The following is a 14,745-nucleotide window of genomic DNA, read 5'->3' as shown; positions in this document are numbered from 1 at the left end:
GGAACATATATGGTACTCGGACACAAATGGGTACCCTGCAAAGGGGAAATAATGTGTTTGGTTGCTGAAACGGATTTCTTCCAATCTTTCAATTGTTTAGGCAGAATTATTTAATGTTTCCCAACAAATTAATAAATTGAAACAGAAGTTCAAAAATTAACAGCCACAATAGTTTATTTACAATTGAACTCTTTATAAGATATTTACAAGACAACCAATTTTACACATCAGAAATGGTATCAAAAGTATGAATTACAACACAAAGACAACAATATGAAATGGGCATAAAACAAAGCTGAAGTGGACAGACAAGCAATTTCTCTTTAATACTAGCTTAAACTCTGTTAAAGAAAGAAACAAAGAACTATGTTTTAGGAGAACTGCAGGGCCTTCAGTTGAAGATTGAATTTCACAGTGTTGTATCCCATGTAGGGAAAAATAAGACTAATTTTCCCCCCACGCTCTAACACACTGTAATTTCACTCTTGGAACTTCGCTCCAACCTCCTTCTCAACAAACCGCAACATACCCAAATCAAAGGAGAACTGATCTAGAAGAGGGACAACAACATAAGAGGTCCTCGGGGAAAGGAGAACCAAGGAAAAAGAATCCACTTAAATCTGGCCAGATAGCACCTCATGGATTCCTCTCAGTCTAAATTAAGTTCAGTGTCTGAAGAGTCCCTTGTGTAGGACAAAAACATGAAGGTTAAATTTGCCAACCATACTCCAAATGAGGAACTTGACAATGGCTGAAATCAAGAAGAAAATGAGCAAGATCAAAGAGAGACTCTGATTGGGGTTTTTTCTGTCTTGGGCACATTATAAAGGAACATAACGTAGGTCAGCGTAGGAACATGAAACAGCCTGCCACGTTAAAGAACAAAGAAAACTTGGCCCAGTTTCTCTAGAAATCTTGTCTTTAAGGTGTGAGACGAGAGCCCCTAGTGGAGTAAGTCCTATTTCTCTCTGGATCCTTGCTGCAATTAAGTTGACAGCAGGTTACTTTCCAGAGAGCCCCTCTCCTAAGCAGATGGAGTTACAAATGAAAATTCACAGCCGCGCGCGCGCGCGCACACACACACACACACATACACATATAGAGAAAGAAGAGCAGCAAGATCATCCAAGAATACTACACGTGCTGCCGCAGTAATTCCTTTCCAAGTCAAACCCAGGGAGCACAGATCAACATCTCACAAAAAGCTTTAGCAGTGGGAGGCCCCTGAGGAACTTTTCTTGTCTTCCCACAATGGTACCCATTCTCTCATGCTCCGCCAATGGGCCGGCCACACGCCCTACATACCTTGGCTTCTCCTCTAAAAGTGCTAATAATCTGGGGACATCTTCTCTTCAAGGGTAAACCCCACCTTCTAGGAGATTAGACCCCTACTTGTTTGCACGCAGTAGTCCTGAAGACTAATGAAGGCAATTCCTATATAGTGAAGACCAGAGGTCTTGGCTCTATTTTCCTTCCAGATAGTTAACCGGGATGGTACACTGAGACCAGAGTGGCCTGGGAGTGCTGTCCTGAAATTTGTTTAACAAAACAGGGGCAAGGGAACGGACCAAGATGATACACATACAACTCTACTTTTACAAAGTAATGGAGAAGCGCATCAGATACAGCTGTATGTTTCAAAATGTAGACATTTGCCAGCCAAAGGCAGCACTTATTTCTTTACCCTCCACCCGCTCTGCCCAAACCACTACCCTACCATCAAGAGCTCAGCTACGAGATAAACCCCACCTCAGGAATACACGACAAGTGACTGATGAGCACATCTGTACAGCCTGGCACGCCGTCCCCGATGACAACTGCTTCTGTTTAAGGCTGCAGGCTCTCCCAAACTAACTTCCCCATTTTCTTTTCCAGAGATTTTATTTTCTGAGGAGTTGGGGGAAGAACATCAGTTACCTATTAACTAAGAAAACAATCAACACCCTTCCCAGAGTGGCTGTGTTGCAGAGTAGTTTTAAGAGAATGGCTCTTTTTCGGGTATTTGTTTACCGAACCTCTGATCCCTTCCCTACCCCGAGAAGGTGACACGTTCATCACTTCACTTGTTACTCTTCATCTGCTCCTAATGCTCATGGTGAGACTCTATTTTATTTTAGGGTATAAACGACCACACCCTAACTACAGGGAGGGTACGAGGGTGAGGAGAGTGCCAGTGGGCACAGCTCCTGAAGCAGGTTGGCTTGTCTTCCAGGTGTCTCAGGGAGCCCTTGCACCCCTTTAATACAGGCAAATATATAGAAGTACACCCTGAAACCTCCAAATCTGTCATCCTAGATTTAGCTTGAGAGCTCACTTCCCTGAAAAGGGAAAAGAAATCCCAATCTCCCTCCATAATTCACAATTAGTCCAATAAAAGAGTTTTTGTGAAATCAGAGTGATGAAAACAAAACAAATCAAGGAGTACGGGAAGGTCCTGTCAGCAAATGGTAACATACGGGAAGACACAGGTCACACAGACAGGTCTCCACCACTCTCTGGGAATGGCGCACTACAACTATCTGAAGACAGAGGGTTCTTGCAGCACAGCTATTTCCTACACATCCGGTGAGGGGTATGCTTCTTCTGGATCTCCAACCTGCATCGGCTACGCTCATCCAACCAGGGCAGCTCAAAATTCCTGGCAAAAAAGGATGAGGAAATCAACTTGCATGACTAGAAGAGATTTGCTATGTATACAGTAGTAGCTCCAAGAAAACATGTCCCTCAGGGCTTCTGGCCCTGACTCCTGCATTTCAACTCTGGGGTATCCTTCCTACCTCAAACCCACAGCAATGTCAGTGTAAAACTGAGGTGATGGAATAATCTCAACTCAAAAGCATTGTAATCTTGGGCTTAAGCATCTCATCACTGTAAAAGCTCTTGCCTGTGTACTTTCACTTTTATCAAAGAATCATGGCAAACTTGGCATGGTAGCACACGGTTGTAATCCCAGCTACTTTGGGAGGCTGAGGCAAGAATTCCCAGTCAGCCTAGGCAACTTTACCAAAACTCTGCCTCAAAAAATAAAAATGATTGGGGGCCATGCAAGGTGGTGCAAATCTGTAATCCCAGCCCTCAGGAGGCTGAGGCAGCTGTGAGTTCAAGGCCAGCCTGAACTACATAGCGAGACCCTGTCTCAAAAACAAAAAAGAAAGAAGAAAAGAAAATGTAGCTCAGTCATACAGCACCTCCGGGTTCAGTCCCCCATACCAAACAAACAATCGTGACTATCCTTAAACCACCTGGTTCTACCTTAAATGACATGCAGGTTGCCTGAGAGGGGAGGGAAGAAACTTTCTCTTTTATACTTACTGTGGAGTTAATTTTGGTAATGGTCGTCCAAATGCTACAACAGGCAAGAAGGGGGTAATCATCAAACTTTCAACTGTGGAGAAAGTCAAATAGGACCTTGTTAGTGCCACAGATGAGATATGTCTAGCAAATACATCAGCTTCAAAGTATAATCCCCCCATTCACAAGAAGTAGCACCCAGGAGCCTTGCAACCTTTTCTCTTCTTTGAAAAACCTGCCTTTTTAGGGGCCAGGGATTTAGCTCAGTCGTTCCACCACCTGCCTCGCAAGCACAAGAACCCAAGTTTGATCCCCAGTACCAAAACAAAACAAAACAAAATCTGCCTTTTTAAATAGCAAAACTTACCATCATCTGGCTCAGGGAAAAATGAGGTAACCTCAGGCTCAGATTCCTGAATTCCTTTCTTTTTATACATTCTGAGCTGCAGTCGCTGTAAAATTCTTTGTTCCCTGATCCTCTGAATATCCCACCTGGGAAAAACCAAACAAACATAATGTTATTGCTTAGCCAACATCTGCTCTATAAAAGCAAGCCCCACAAACGCAGAACCTAGGAGGATCCTTGAAGACAGCTCTAAGTGGGGTCAAGAGACCAGACTGCCTGGTGAGGTCTAGCAGTCCAGGTCACAGGGTGGTGTCCCACAGAGGGAAGTGAGGAACAGCACACAAGAAGAAAGAGCAGCCAAATGTGTTTACCTACAACTACCACTTCCAACGAAGACACTTAACCAAATGGGACAACAGTAACAGAAGTGCCAGAGGCCCAGGACCCTCCACAACCTGAGAGGGAGGCTGGGGTCCAGGGCTCAGTTCCCAGCATGGACACCTCTGGCCTTACCTTTTCCTTCTCTTCTCATCCAGCTCCAGTTTTGCATGCCGCTTTGAGAACACACTGTCATCCAGGTTCTGTGTGAGGAACAGGAGGGAGAAGCTGTTCGCCACCATGTTACATGCACATACTAACCTCCAGCTTCTGGGAACGTAGTCTTTCACTTCCAGGTTCTGCCTGAGTCTGTCAGCTCTATGGGAATCCTGTGAACCTCCACATAACAATCAATGCGACACACGCTCCTTCTCACATACTGACCGTTTGAGGACCTCAAATTTCAAAATCATTCCTGTAACTTTCCAAGGTAATGTCACAACCAACTGAAACAACCCTGAGATTAGAAGCCTTTCCCACCTCCCCAGTTTATAAAGGTCTAAATGCAAACTATCAAATTTTAAACCCAGCCACGGTGGTACACGACTGTAAGCCCAGTTACTCAGGAACTTAGGAGGCTAAGACAGGATGTTCACAAGTTCAAGGCCAGTCTGGGCTAGTCTTAGCCAGACCCTGTCTCAAAATAAAAAATAATGCCGCACGCCTGGTGGCACTTGCCTATAATTCCAGTACTGAGAGGCAGAGGTAGGAGAATTGATGCAAGTTTGAGGCCAGCCTGGACTGCACTGCATAGTGAGACTCACTATGCAGTCTCCAAAAAAAATAATAATAATAATAATAAGGGCTGGGCGGGGGTGTAGCTTAGTAGTAGAGCACCCCTGGTTTGATCTCTAGTTCTGGGAAGAAAAAAAAAGTCAAAATTTTAAAGTCGATGCTGGGCATGGTGGTACACACCTATAATCCCAGCACTCAGGAGGCTGAGGCAGGAGGATAGCTGGAAGTTCAAGGCCAGCTGGGCTACACAGTGAGTTCAGGACCAGCCTGAACTACAAAGGGAGACCCTGCTTCAAAAAAAAAAAAAAAAAATTCAGGCTGGGGATTTAGCTCAGTGGTTTCGCTGCCTGCTGCAAGCGCAAGGACTGAGTTCAATCCCCGGTACCAAACCAAAACAAAACAAACAAACAAACAAAAAAGTTCAATTTATTCACCAGATCTGGTGCTGGATGGCTTCTGGTTTTTCCCCAAAGTAAAAATGACCAGGAAAAGTAAATGTTTTGAATCTATATAGGATACTGAGGCAGCCATGACAGCCCAACTAAAGACATTCATAAAAGAGGACTTCGAGGACTGCTGCAGAAAGTGGCAAGAACAATGGCTGTATTTGAAGGGAGGGAATATTTTGTTGTTGTTGTTTTTGTTTTGGTACCGGGGATCAAACTCTAGACCTTCGGGTTGGAGGCAGGCGACAGGCGACGGAACCACTGAGCTAAATCCCCAGCCCGGGAGGGAATATTTTGAGGGAGATTAATGGCAGTGTGCCTTTTACTGTAATAAATTTTTAGTTTAGTTTTTCTTTTTTTTTTTGAGACAGGGTCTCATTATGTACTTCTAGCTGGCCTTGAACTCACTATGTAGCTCAGGCTGGCCTTGAACTCATAGCAATCCTCCTGCCTCAACCCGAGTGCTAGGATTAGTAGTGTGGGCCACTACACCTGGCTTCACCATTATTTATTTATTTGGGGGGGGGGCATCGGGGATCGAACTCGGAACCTTGCACTTGCGAAGCAGGCGGTGGAACCACTGAGCTAAATCCCCGGCCCTTCACCATTATTTTTAATACCATCTTGGATTAAATGAAGAAAACAGAATAAACCCTCAAATTCCTTCCCAGCCTTTAAGTGCTATTTAGTTCATCCATCCATACATACCACTATGACATATTCAAGATACACCTCACTTTTTTGAGACAGGATCTCCCTATACTGCCCCGGTTGGCCGTAAACTCCTAGACTCAAGCAATCCTGCTGCCTCAGCCTTCTGAGTAGCTGGGATTGTAAGGGTGAGCCACACGCCAGGTTTAGACACCCCCATGTTCTGTTCAACTTCTTCCTTCCGTTGACCGCTCTTAGGTTCTTACCTCCAAAAGGTCTGAAGGATTTGGGTCCCTTAGAGGTTCTACTGAGTGGTCCCTCCAAGAAGGAACTGAAAGAAAAAAAGAAAGAGAGAGAGAGAGGAGGGGTGGAACCACCCTTAAATCCAAAATCACACGAACCTCAAACTACTCCCTAGGACAAGAGGTCTCTCCCAAATAAGACAAAGTTACCCAGTGATAGGAATCCATTCTATGGCCTCGTCCGAAGCCGTATTCAGTGTCCTTGCTATGGTACAAAAGAACCTAAAGTGCACTGTAGTCTGCCCAACTCAGGATCACAAAACACCCTAAGCCAATACCTGACAATTCATATAACGGATGCTATTGCAGTGCCTGAAAAACAACTGAAATTGTCATCATTGGGTCTATGGGAGTGGAGTTGATCCAGTGCCACCGAATCTCTCTCTCGCATCCAGCAGATGGAGACCGTGGCTCCCAACCGTCCACCACCCCACCCGCCCCGCCCCAGGCCCAGGCCCAGCCAGCACAAGTCCTATTCTACTCACCAGCCAAGACTGAAGTTTCTCCTGCAACACTTGATGGCATCAGACACCCTAAATAATGCAGGAAAGAAGAATCATCTCAGTGTAAAAAGAAAAAAAGCCCATACCCAAAGTGGAGGAAAGGATCATCACTGAAGTTCTCAGTAGGAAGCCATTTTGGTTTTTGAGTTGTTCTTTTGAGAATTTCTCTCTGGGGGAGGGGAAGAGGGAACAACAGACAAAAGAAAAGAAAATAAGCCCACCACTTTTTTTTTACACTGAGACGACTTCTTTTCTTCATTATTTAGGGTGGTTTCCCTGCAACAGTTGATGGCCAAGGATATCAAACCTTAAACTCAGAACATGGCAGGTGAGTAAAAGTTGACCCTATTTTTCAAATAAAAGATCAGTGTTCTCAAAACTTACGTAAGTAGTCTTAGGCAGCCCCCTCCTCCCTCCAAACAAACTACACCTTGCTGGTCCGGCCTGAACAACATGCACAAAGACTGTGGCTTCCTTAGAACAAGCCATTGACTTCCTCTTGTGACAGGGACATCAAGAATAAGGTTCCCACATGGAGATGGATAACAGACTCCACAAGGGTTAGGACCGCCCGGGTCACGCGCCTTCTCAGAGTGTCTGCAATTGCTGCATTAGGGCACACGGGTTTTCAAAAAGAGCCACACAGAACAGCTCCGGACCCAATCACTTCCCCATTCCAGATGGGAAGTTGCTTCACGGTTTCTCTTAAGTTGTTACACAGCCATTGCCATGGCAGCAAAAAGGTTAACCCTTAAAAATGAACCTGTCCAACTGACTGATCCAACAAAAAAATCGGCATCTAAATCAGGATCCTGCACTACTCATGGACTCTATTGAATGTGAGGCCTCATGGATGTTAGATAATTCATCTACCTTCCCCACTGAATTTTGTCACCAGCACAACCAAACAAAGCCTGGAGAACGCGCTCATCTCAGTGGAATGGATTCTCATCCCCATCCCTGCTAGGGCAAGGCACTCAGGGCCCAGGCTCTATCCAAGAAGGCTTCCCATCACCGCCCCGGAGCACCCAGTGACTGTCACAGACTGACAGGACACCACTGAAGACACAGTCCAGTTACTGGCTGATGTAGGAGAAAGGGAGATCGCTGTGTGGAAGCCATGAAGAAAAATAAACAAAAAACGGGGAATGATCTGCGCAAGCCCAAGGACCCGAGTTCGATCCCCGTTATCAAAAAAAAAAAAAGGGGGAATGAAGACCAACGTCCCACGGCCCGCGCCCTCCCCAAGCAGCTCAGATATCCCAAGATAGTCCTTATTGTTTGAAAAATAGTTTGTAGACCATTTTATTTAAATATATGAACAATGAATGGGCTACTGCAATCCAAGTAAACTCTTCACATGTTAGAACCTTTGTGAAGCTGAGTAGGTTAAAGAAAGACTGCTGGTCTTTGGCAGATTCCTCCTGCCCCCAGACTGGGACATAGAGATACAGGTGAATGTTTATATAGTGGAAGAGCAGAGGCCCCGGTGAAACACCCCACCCCAAGCTGGCTCCCCAACCAAAACTGACCAGCGGCCCCTGAGAGCCCCAAAGACCACCCTCCCAGGTTTCACACAGTATTGATTGCAGGAACAGTCGTGCATGGCCAAGTGTAAGTTGTATGCATTTCCCAGCACGGAAAACCCTTCTTTCAGAGGGCATGCAAGTTGCCGGAGAACACACCCCCGAGTCTGGTGCTCTTGTGATGAGCAACTTACTGGCCAAAACATCTCCCAGGTTGTAAGCAGGCAAATACAATGAGCACACTCTGCTGTGATTCCATCTATTTGCAATGCCTGCACAGTGTCTGTCTCTGGCTGTTAACTTACTCATTCTTGACAGAACTCTGCTTTATTGATTGCACTTTTTAAAGAATGCCAAAGGCATTTTCACACTTGTTAGCTTGACCGCCACCACTAGGGTATAAGAGCAAGTGTTCTCTATGCCTTACTTGCTACAGTCTCCTCCTTCTTTGGAGAGGATTCCCGTAATGGTAACGGTGATGGGGGAGGCTGGTGCCAACGACACAAATACATTTCTGTGGTGGAAAGGTACGGCAGATCTGCGGTCTCGCTGGAGAAGGCTTTCTCCTTGGGATGGGTGCCGGGTCCCTTCTGGGGAGTGGAGAGTCTCGGAGGGGTGTCCACTGAAGACCGGGGCTTCTCTGGGGTTTCCTGGCTCCTCAATTCACGTTTACAAACAGTTTCGGACAAGGAACCACAGGGCTCCTCTTTAATGGGAGAGTGCTTAGGAGTTTTTGTTTTGACTTTTGAAAACTCAGGAGCCAGCTTTTTAACAGGAGTCTTTCTTTCTGTACTTCCAAATGGGGTTTTCCTATTAGATGGGAAGAAAACGTTACAAAATTGACTTGTGAATAAAATCTGAGTATATTTTGGGGCAAGATAACCAGTTTATTCTCTTGCCCCCAAATGACCAGTATCCAAGGCACCTAATTATCTGATGCTCATTGGAAGCCAGGAGCAGAAACAGCCTCATGCTTAGCAGCGTACAGAACAGGCTCTTAGTAAACTTTGGTACAGGGGATCAAAACCAGAGTCTTGCCACCGAGCTACAACCCTGACCTTTTTTTAAAAAAACTTAATGAGGCAGGGTCTTCCTAAGTTGCCTGGGCTTGACTTGAACTTTCAATCCTCCTGCCTCAGCCTTCCAGAGTGCTGAGATGACAGGCATGCACCACCACACCCAGGAGTAAACGACTGTTCAACAGTAAGCCTCAGCGCGCAATACTCTCTAATAGTATCCTGTTACCAACTAGATTAAGAAATGCTCCTAATATATTCAAAGTCCTTTAGCTAACATTAGATACCACTCCTCTGTGACACCTACTTTGTCCCTGTCAATCAGAAAGCAGGCCCTCACCCCCCCAATCCTATACCATATTAATTACAGTCCCTACTTCTCTCTTGCTGCCCACTGGCTCGCTCTTCTCTTTACCAACCTCAATTCTATACTGCAAGACCACCTTCAAGTTTCAGGGTTCCAACTCAGAATAGTCTTTAATATTGTAGAATCTTTAAAAACACGGTTTTTGGGCCAGGGATTTAGCTCAGTGGTTTCGCCACCTGCTTCGCAAGTGCAAGGACCCGAGTTCGATCCCCAGTATCAAAAAAACAAAAAAAACAAAGAAACCCCACAGTTTTTATCAGTGTTCTATGTCTGCACATTTTATTGCATTGAATTCTGAGTTTTCAAAGATTTTGCTTATCCTTACAGTCTAATTTCTTTGCATCTAAGAACAGTTGTATGTTCATTTCTTTTTTTTTTTTTGGAACCGGGGATCAAACTCGGGACCTTGCACTTTCAAGGCAGGCGGCAGAACCACTGGGCTAAATCCCCCGGCCCATATGTTCATTTCTTATGTCTCCCAGGCCCTAACTTGAACAACTCTAGATTTAAGAAAACAACAGCGTCGAGTTTGTTGCCCATTCTTTCTGGTGTACTCTGCACTCTGTAATTAATATGGGACTGGAGGATCCTACAGGCTTTTCATAGGCTGCAAGGATGTTTCAAGACAGTTTCTCAGCTCAGAAGACTGCGTAATTCACGCTGTGGTTGCTGTAAAACCAATCCATAAATCCCAATCCCCTACCCCTGGTCTGTGGTAACAAGTGTCCTCCTCATGTCCAAACAGCACAACCGCGTTATCGGCACACCTTTTGTGTCCCTTTCCACTCCGCCCACATGAGAAAGGCTTGGGAGCCAGAGGCTGGGATGTCTCGGAAAGCTCTGGCTGGCACTCCAGTTTAATTTTCTCAGAGAGTTCTGTTTCCTCTCTCTCTTCAGTTTCATAGCCCTGAAACAGCTTGTGCCTTTCTTTCTCGTTATCCTTCTTTACCAGCTGCATCCGTCTTTCCATACGTTCAATCCGAGCAAGGAGCTAAAAGAGAGTGGCAAAATGCAGACTTAACACAAAAAAATTTAAACACAGCTACATAGCCCCTTCAGGAACAGCACCATCTCCTGCATCTTTCTGTGGACCCTATCAAGTCAGTTCTTTCTTCCCCACGCTGGGCAAGCACTACACATCACTGTACAACCCCGGCACCATTCACCTTATTTTTCATCATCAGACATTAATCTGAATGGTGTTCCTTAAACACAATAGGGAAGACAGTGTACAGAGTTTAATTGTGGGGCTAACTAAGACGGGATGAGGCTCGGGGGAATTCGTACTCGTTCTTCTGAAAGAAGATCCTCTCTGCTGACAGGGGCCAGGCTGGGCCTTATAACGCTGTGGTCTCCTCTCTGCTGCTCTTCACGGGCCTCACAGTCATTGGGAATTTCCAGAATTAACCTTATATAAGTTCTCCACTTTTCTCTTTATTTTTTTGGTGATGCTGGGGATAGAACTCGGGCCTCCAATATGCTAGGCGAGCCCTCTGTGCTACACCACCAGCCCTATCTTCTCCTCACAGGTCCTAAGACTAAATCCTGCCCTCTACTTCCACCCCAGGCTCTGTAAACAAAAGCAACGTCCAAACAAACTTTGAGAGGGAATTAGGAGCTCATTCAGAGTCACTAGGATGGCAGTTGTGCTTCAAAGTGGTATTTGGGGGGGGGGGGTTCTAAAACAATGAATGCTCCCTGTCGAAGAATTAGACTAGAAACCAGCAATATACATCCAGCCCACCAAACACGACATACACATACTGCTTTGCATTTGAAACACAGAGAAAAAATATATAGCTAATTTAAGTATTTCTCAAAACCAAATCCTTTTAATTCTAATTAAAAAGGACTCAAATAAAATGGAAGTCCATTACCATCAAAAACTTTACATTAACTCAGTTTTGAGAAAAGGTGCCAGTTGTGCTACTTACACCCTACTACAAGGGTTCTGTCTTCGTGAAGACAGAGACATTAACGCTGCCTTCCTTACATCCATTGCATAGATTTCAGTAGAGGTCATCATACCACCACTGGAATAAAACAAGCTTCAGCAACGCTCAGACTGCAATACATAACAGAGGCCGTGACTGCCAAGTTCAAACTGGACACTATCCTTACCTCACCCCACTTTCCCTACTCAGGAAAGCCTGCAAAGGGGCCATTACCTCGGGACTCAGCAGCACCTCCACCGTCAGCTAGGAGCAACCCTTGTCAACCTGGCTCCCATCCCATCTCCTCCTATCTGTTTTGATTCGAAGCCTTAGCATTACTTAACCACAGGCTGTGGGTGACATTTCCTGGCTTCCTTCTCCCTCACTGGCCCTCCTCTTCCCACCCCCTCCCCGTGTTCAAAGATGATGTGTTGCAATTACAGTACCATCGCACCCCTAGACTGCAGTACAGTGGCTGAGCAGTGCCACCTGCATGTTGAGTAACTTCCACAAATCAACACTGTGGGGCATTTTAATGAGAGCTGCCCCCTCCAGCTCCACCTTGCAAAACGCATTCTCCAATAAGACAGCTGCCTGATGCGATTCATTTGGAAGGCAAACAAAATGAATAGCCCTCTGCTCCCTGGCTCAGCCCTGGGCTCACACAACACGGCGGGGGGGGGGGGCGGGCGGGCACAGACAGACAGAGACAGACACAGACAGACAGACAGAGACAGAGGAGACAGAGCGAGATGCTGCAGCCAGAACACAGCAACTGTAAAAACCATGTTTATTTTCAGGAGCTGAAAGGCAGCTAGCACAGGAACCCCCACCACTCAGCTTCCCAAGGGAGTCCAGCTATAGCAGAGGTGCCCTTAACTTCTGCTGCAGTACGAAAAAGCCAGGAAGTCATGTTTCTCAGAGTACAAAGAAATCATAACATTGCCCTACTACCCTGAGATTCTAAAGCAGGGATGGGCGCTACTTGCGTGTATGGAAAAAGCTTGTTTCCCCTGATGCCTGAAAATCTTCTAGTTTCAAACACCTCGCTTATACAAGGGACCTAGCCGAGGAGTCATATTTAGAACTCAGATCCCTATTACAAACTCGGAAATCAAAAGCGCTAAGCCTGTAACAACATCATGAAAGAGAAAACAGGACTCCACAGAAATCATCTTTCCCCTCTGACCCCTCCGAGGACTAGGGCGACCCTCTCCCTGTCTAGAGATGCTGCAGAGGGGTGGCTACAGCAACAGCTGCCCGTCCCTCCCCTCCCGATGCACTTCCAACGGCAGAGTGCTTTAACTTAACCCCTTCCACGCGGCCCACACAACAGCACACTACCCTTGCCTTTCCGACACCTCACAAATCAGCTCCATCCCCAACTCTAAACGTCTTTCCCACAACTCTGGGGCTGTCAGTTTAAATTAACCCTTTGGGCGCCCGAACCCCCCCCCCCCCTTTAACCCATCCCTCAGATCCAGCGAATGTGTGACCCGGCTGCCGAAGGCCCAGGACCGCGGACCCAGCTCCTGCGCTGGTGGCCGCCCCGAGCCCTAACCGCGGGGACCCCGGCCTCCCCGGTGCCCCCTCCCCGAGCATGCGCCCTGCGCCGGCGGCCCGCAAGCCGCTTAACCCCTCCCGTACCGTGTCCCGCTCTGACTTGAGCTCCTCGATCTCCTTCTCCTTGGCCTGCAGCTGCTGCTGCTGCTGCTCGATGAGGTCCAACTGCAGCAGCAGGATCTGCTTGAGGCAGGCGGCCTGGCTGGAGGCCCCCGAGCCGCCGCCGCCCCCGAGAGGGCTCTTCCGCACCCCCTTCCATCGGGCCTCGCCGGCCGCCAGGGTCCCGGCCGCGGCGCTGGGCGCGAGGGGCGGCGGCCCGGGCAGCGGCAGCGGAGGTGGCCCCGCCGGGTCCGACGCGGTGGCCGCCGGCGGGGCCGCCCCGCCCTTGTCCCCGGCCCAGGGCGTCGGCTCCTTGGCGGCGGCCACGAGCGAGCCGGTCTGCAGTGGCAGCACCGCCTGGTACTTGGGCCGGGGGCTGCAGCCCGCGCCCGCCGCGGCCGGCTCCCCGCCAACGCCGGCCTGCTTGGTGGCGGGCGGCGGGCAGGGGAGCGGCGCTGAGCCGCCCCAGCTCTCCTCGGGCTGCCCGGGCGCCGCGCCGGCCGGGAGCACCGCGCCGCGGGCCTGAGCGGAGGCGGCGGCGGGCGGCGGCCCCGGCTCCTTGAGCTTGCGGTGCCGCGGCAGGAAGTGGGCTTCGGCCGCCCCGGGCTCGTCCTCGGGCCCGCCCAGCGCCGCCGCCCGCTCCAGGTCCAGGCGCTGCTCGGGGTTGCCGCCGCCGGGAGCCGCGGCCGCCTTGAACACGGCCGATCGCATGGTCCTAGTGGTCCGAGGCCGCGGCGGGGACCGAGGCGGGGGAGGGGCGGGGAGGGGGCGAGAGCGGGCCGCTGGCGACGGCGAGGGCGGGGGAGGGGAGCGCGCCGGGCGCCCTCAGCCGCGCGGCTGCCGGGCTCCACGCGCGCCGCCGCCGCCGCCGCTCCCGCCGCGGGGCCCCGGCGCCCTCTTTTCGGCGCGCGGAGACGCCGGGCCGCGGCCGAGCCCGAGCCCCGCTGCCGGCCCCGGGGCGCCCCGCCGCCGCCGCCGCCCGCGCCCCTCCGCCCCCGCGCGCATCCCCGAGCCCGCCGCGGCCCGGCCGGGCCCGCCTAGCCCTCCGCCCCGCGCCCTGTCGCCCGCCCCGCCGGCGCTCGCCTCAGCCGCCCCGCGCCTCCATGTTCCCCGCGCGCCCGCGGAGGGGCGGAAGGAAGCGTCCGACCGCGCCGGGAGGGGGTCTGCCGCCGCCCCGGGGGTCTCCGCCGCGCCCGCCCCTCCCCCACAGCCACCCCCGGCGCCTCCGCGTTTCCCTTTAAAAAACGGAGCCGCTCGCCGTCGCCGCCGCTGCCGCGGGCCGCAGAGCGCATGCGCGAGGAGGGCCGGGCTGGCGGGGAGGCGGGAAGAGGGAGGGGCCGCGCTATTGTGCAAGGGTCCGCCCGGCCGGGGGCAGGGGCGGCGGAGGCCTCTCGGGGCACGGGGTCCGCCTGGGGTGGCGATGTCCTGAGCACCCCGCCCTGCGTGGGCACGGAAGGCCCGGTGCCCCCTGGGCCCCTGGGATGTAGGGCCTTGTGGGCGCCCTGCGCTGCCCACCGGCCCAGGAGAGAATCGGCCCTTTGTCCCCAAGGATCCAGACCAGAAACCCCGCAGCAGCCTCTAGGGTCCC

At 50.1% G+C, this 14,745-nt stretch overlaps 1 protein-coding gene across 2 annotated transcripts; it reads right to left on the bottom strand.

Moving 5' to 3' along the window:
- Positions 1 to 156: 156 nt before the first annotated feature.
- On the bottom strand, positions 157 to 14,423 carry Msl1 (MSL complex subunit 1). Of its 2 annotated transcripts, XM_004859454.4 has the most exons (9): positions 13,143 to 14,423; positions 10,329 to 10,552; positions 8,606 to 8,988; positions 6,635 to 6,682; positions 6,114 to 6,178; positions 4,151 to 4,218; positions 3,659 to 3,783; positions 3,313 to 3,385; positions 157 to 2,638 (listed from the first exon to the last, which is right to left on the bottom strand). In XM_004859454.4, the coding sequence occupies exons 1-9, from the start codon at positions 13,866 to 13,868 to the stop codon at positions 2,548 to 2,550; spliced, it is 1,803 nt and encodes a 600-aa protein (XP_004859511.3). In that variant the 5' UTR covers positions 13,869 to 14,423; the 3' UTR covers positions 157 to 2,547. The 2 variants fall into 2 exon arrangements, with proteins under 2 accessions (XP_004859511.3, XP_087058311.1); XM_087202185.1 differs by lacking the exon at positions 6,635 to 6,682.
- Between the last annotated feature and the right edge of the window lie 322 nt (positions 14,424 to 14,745).

This window comes from Heterocephalus glaber, unplaced genomic scaffold (genome assembly GCF_053883595.1).
Source record: "Heterocephalus glaber isolate CG9 unplaced genomic scaffold, H.glaber_assembly_v1.0 deba00001773, whole genome shotgun sequence".
NCBI lineage: Eukaryota > Metazoa > Chordata > Mammalia > Rodentia > Bathyergidae > Heterocephalus > Heterocephalus glaber.
This window is presented reverse-complemented; position numbering and strand designations above follow the sequence as displayed.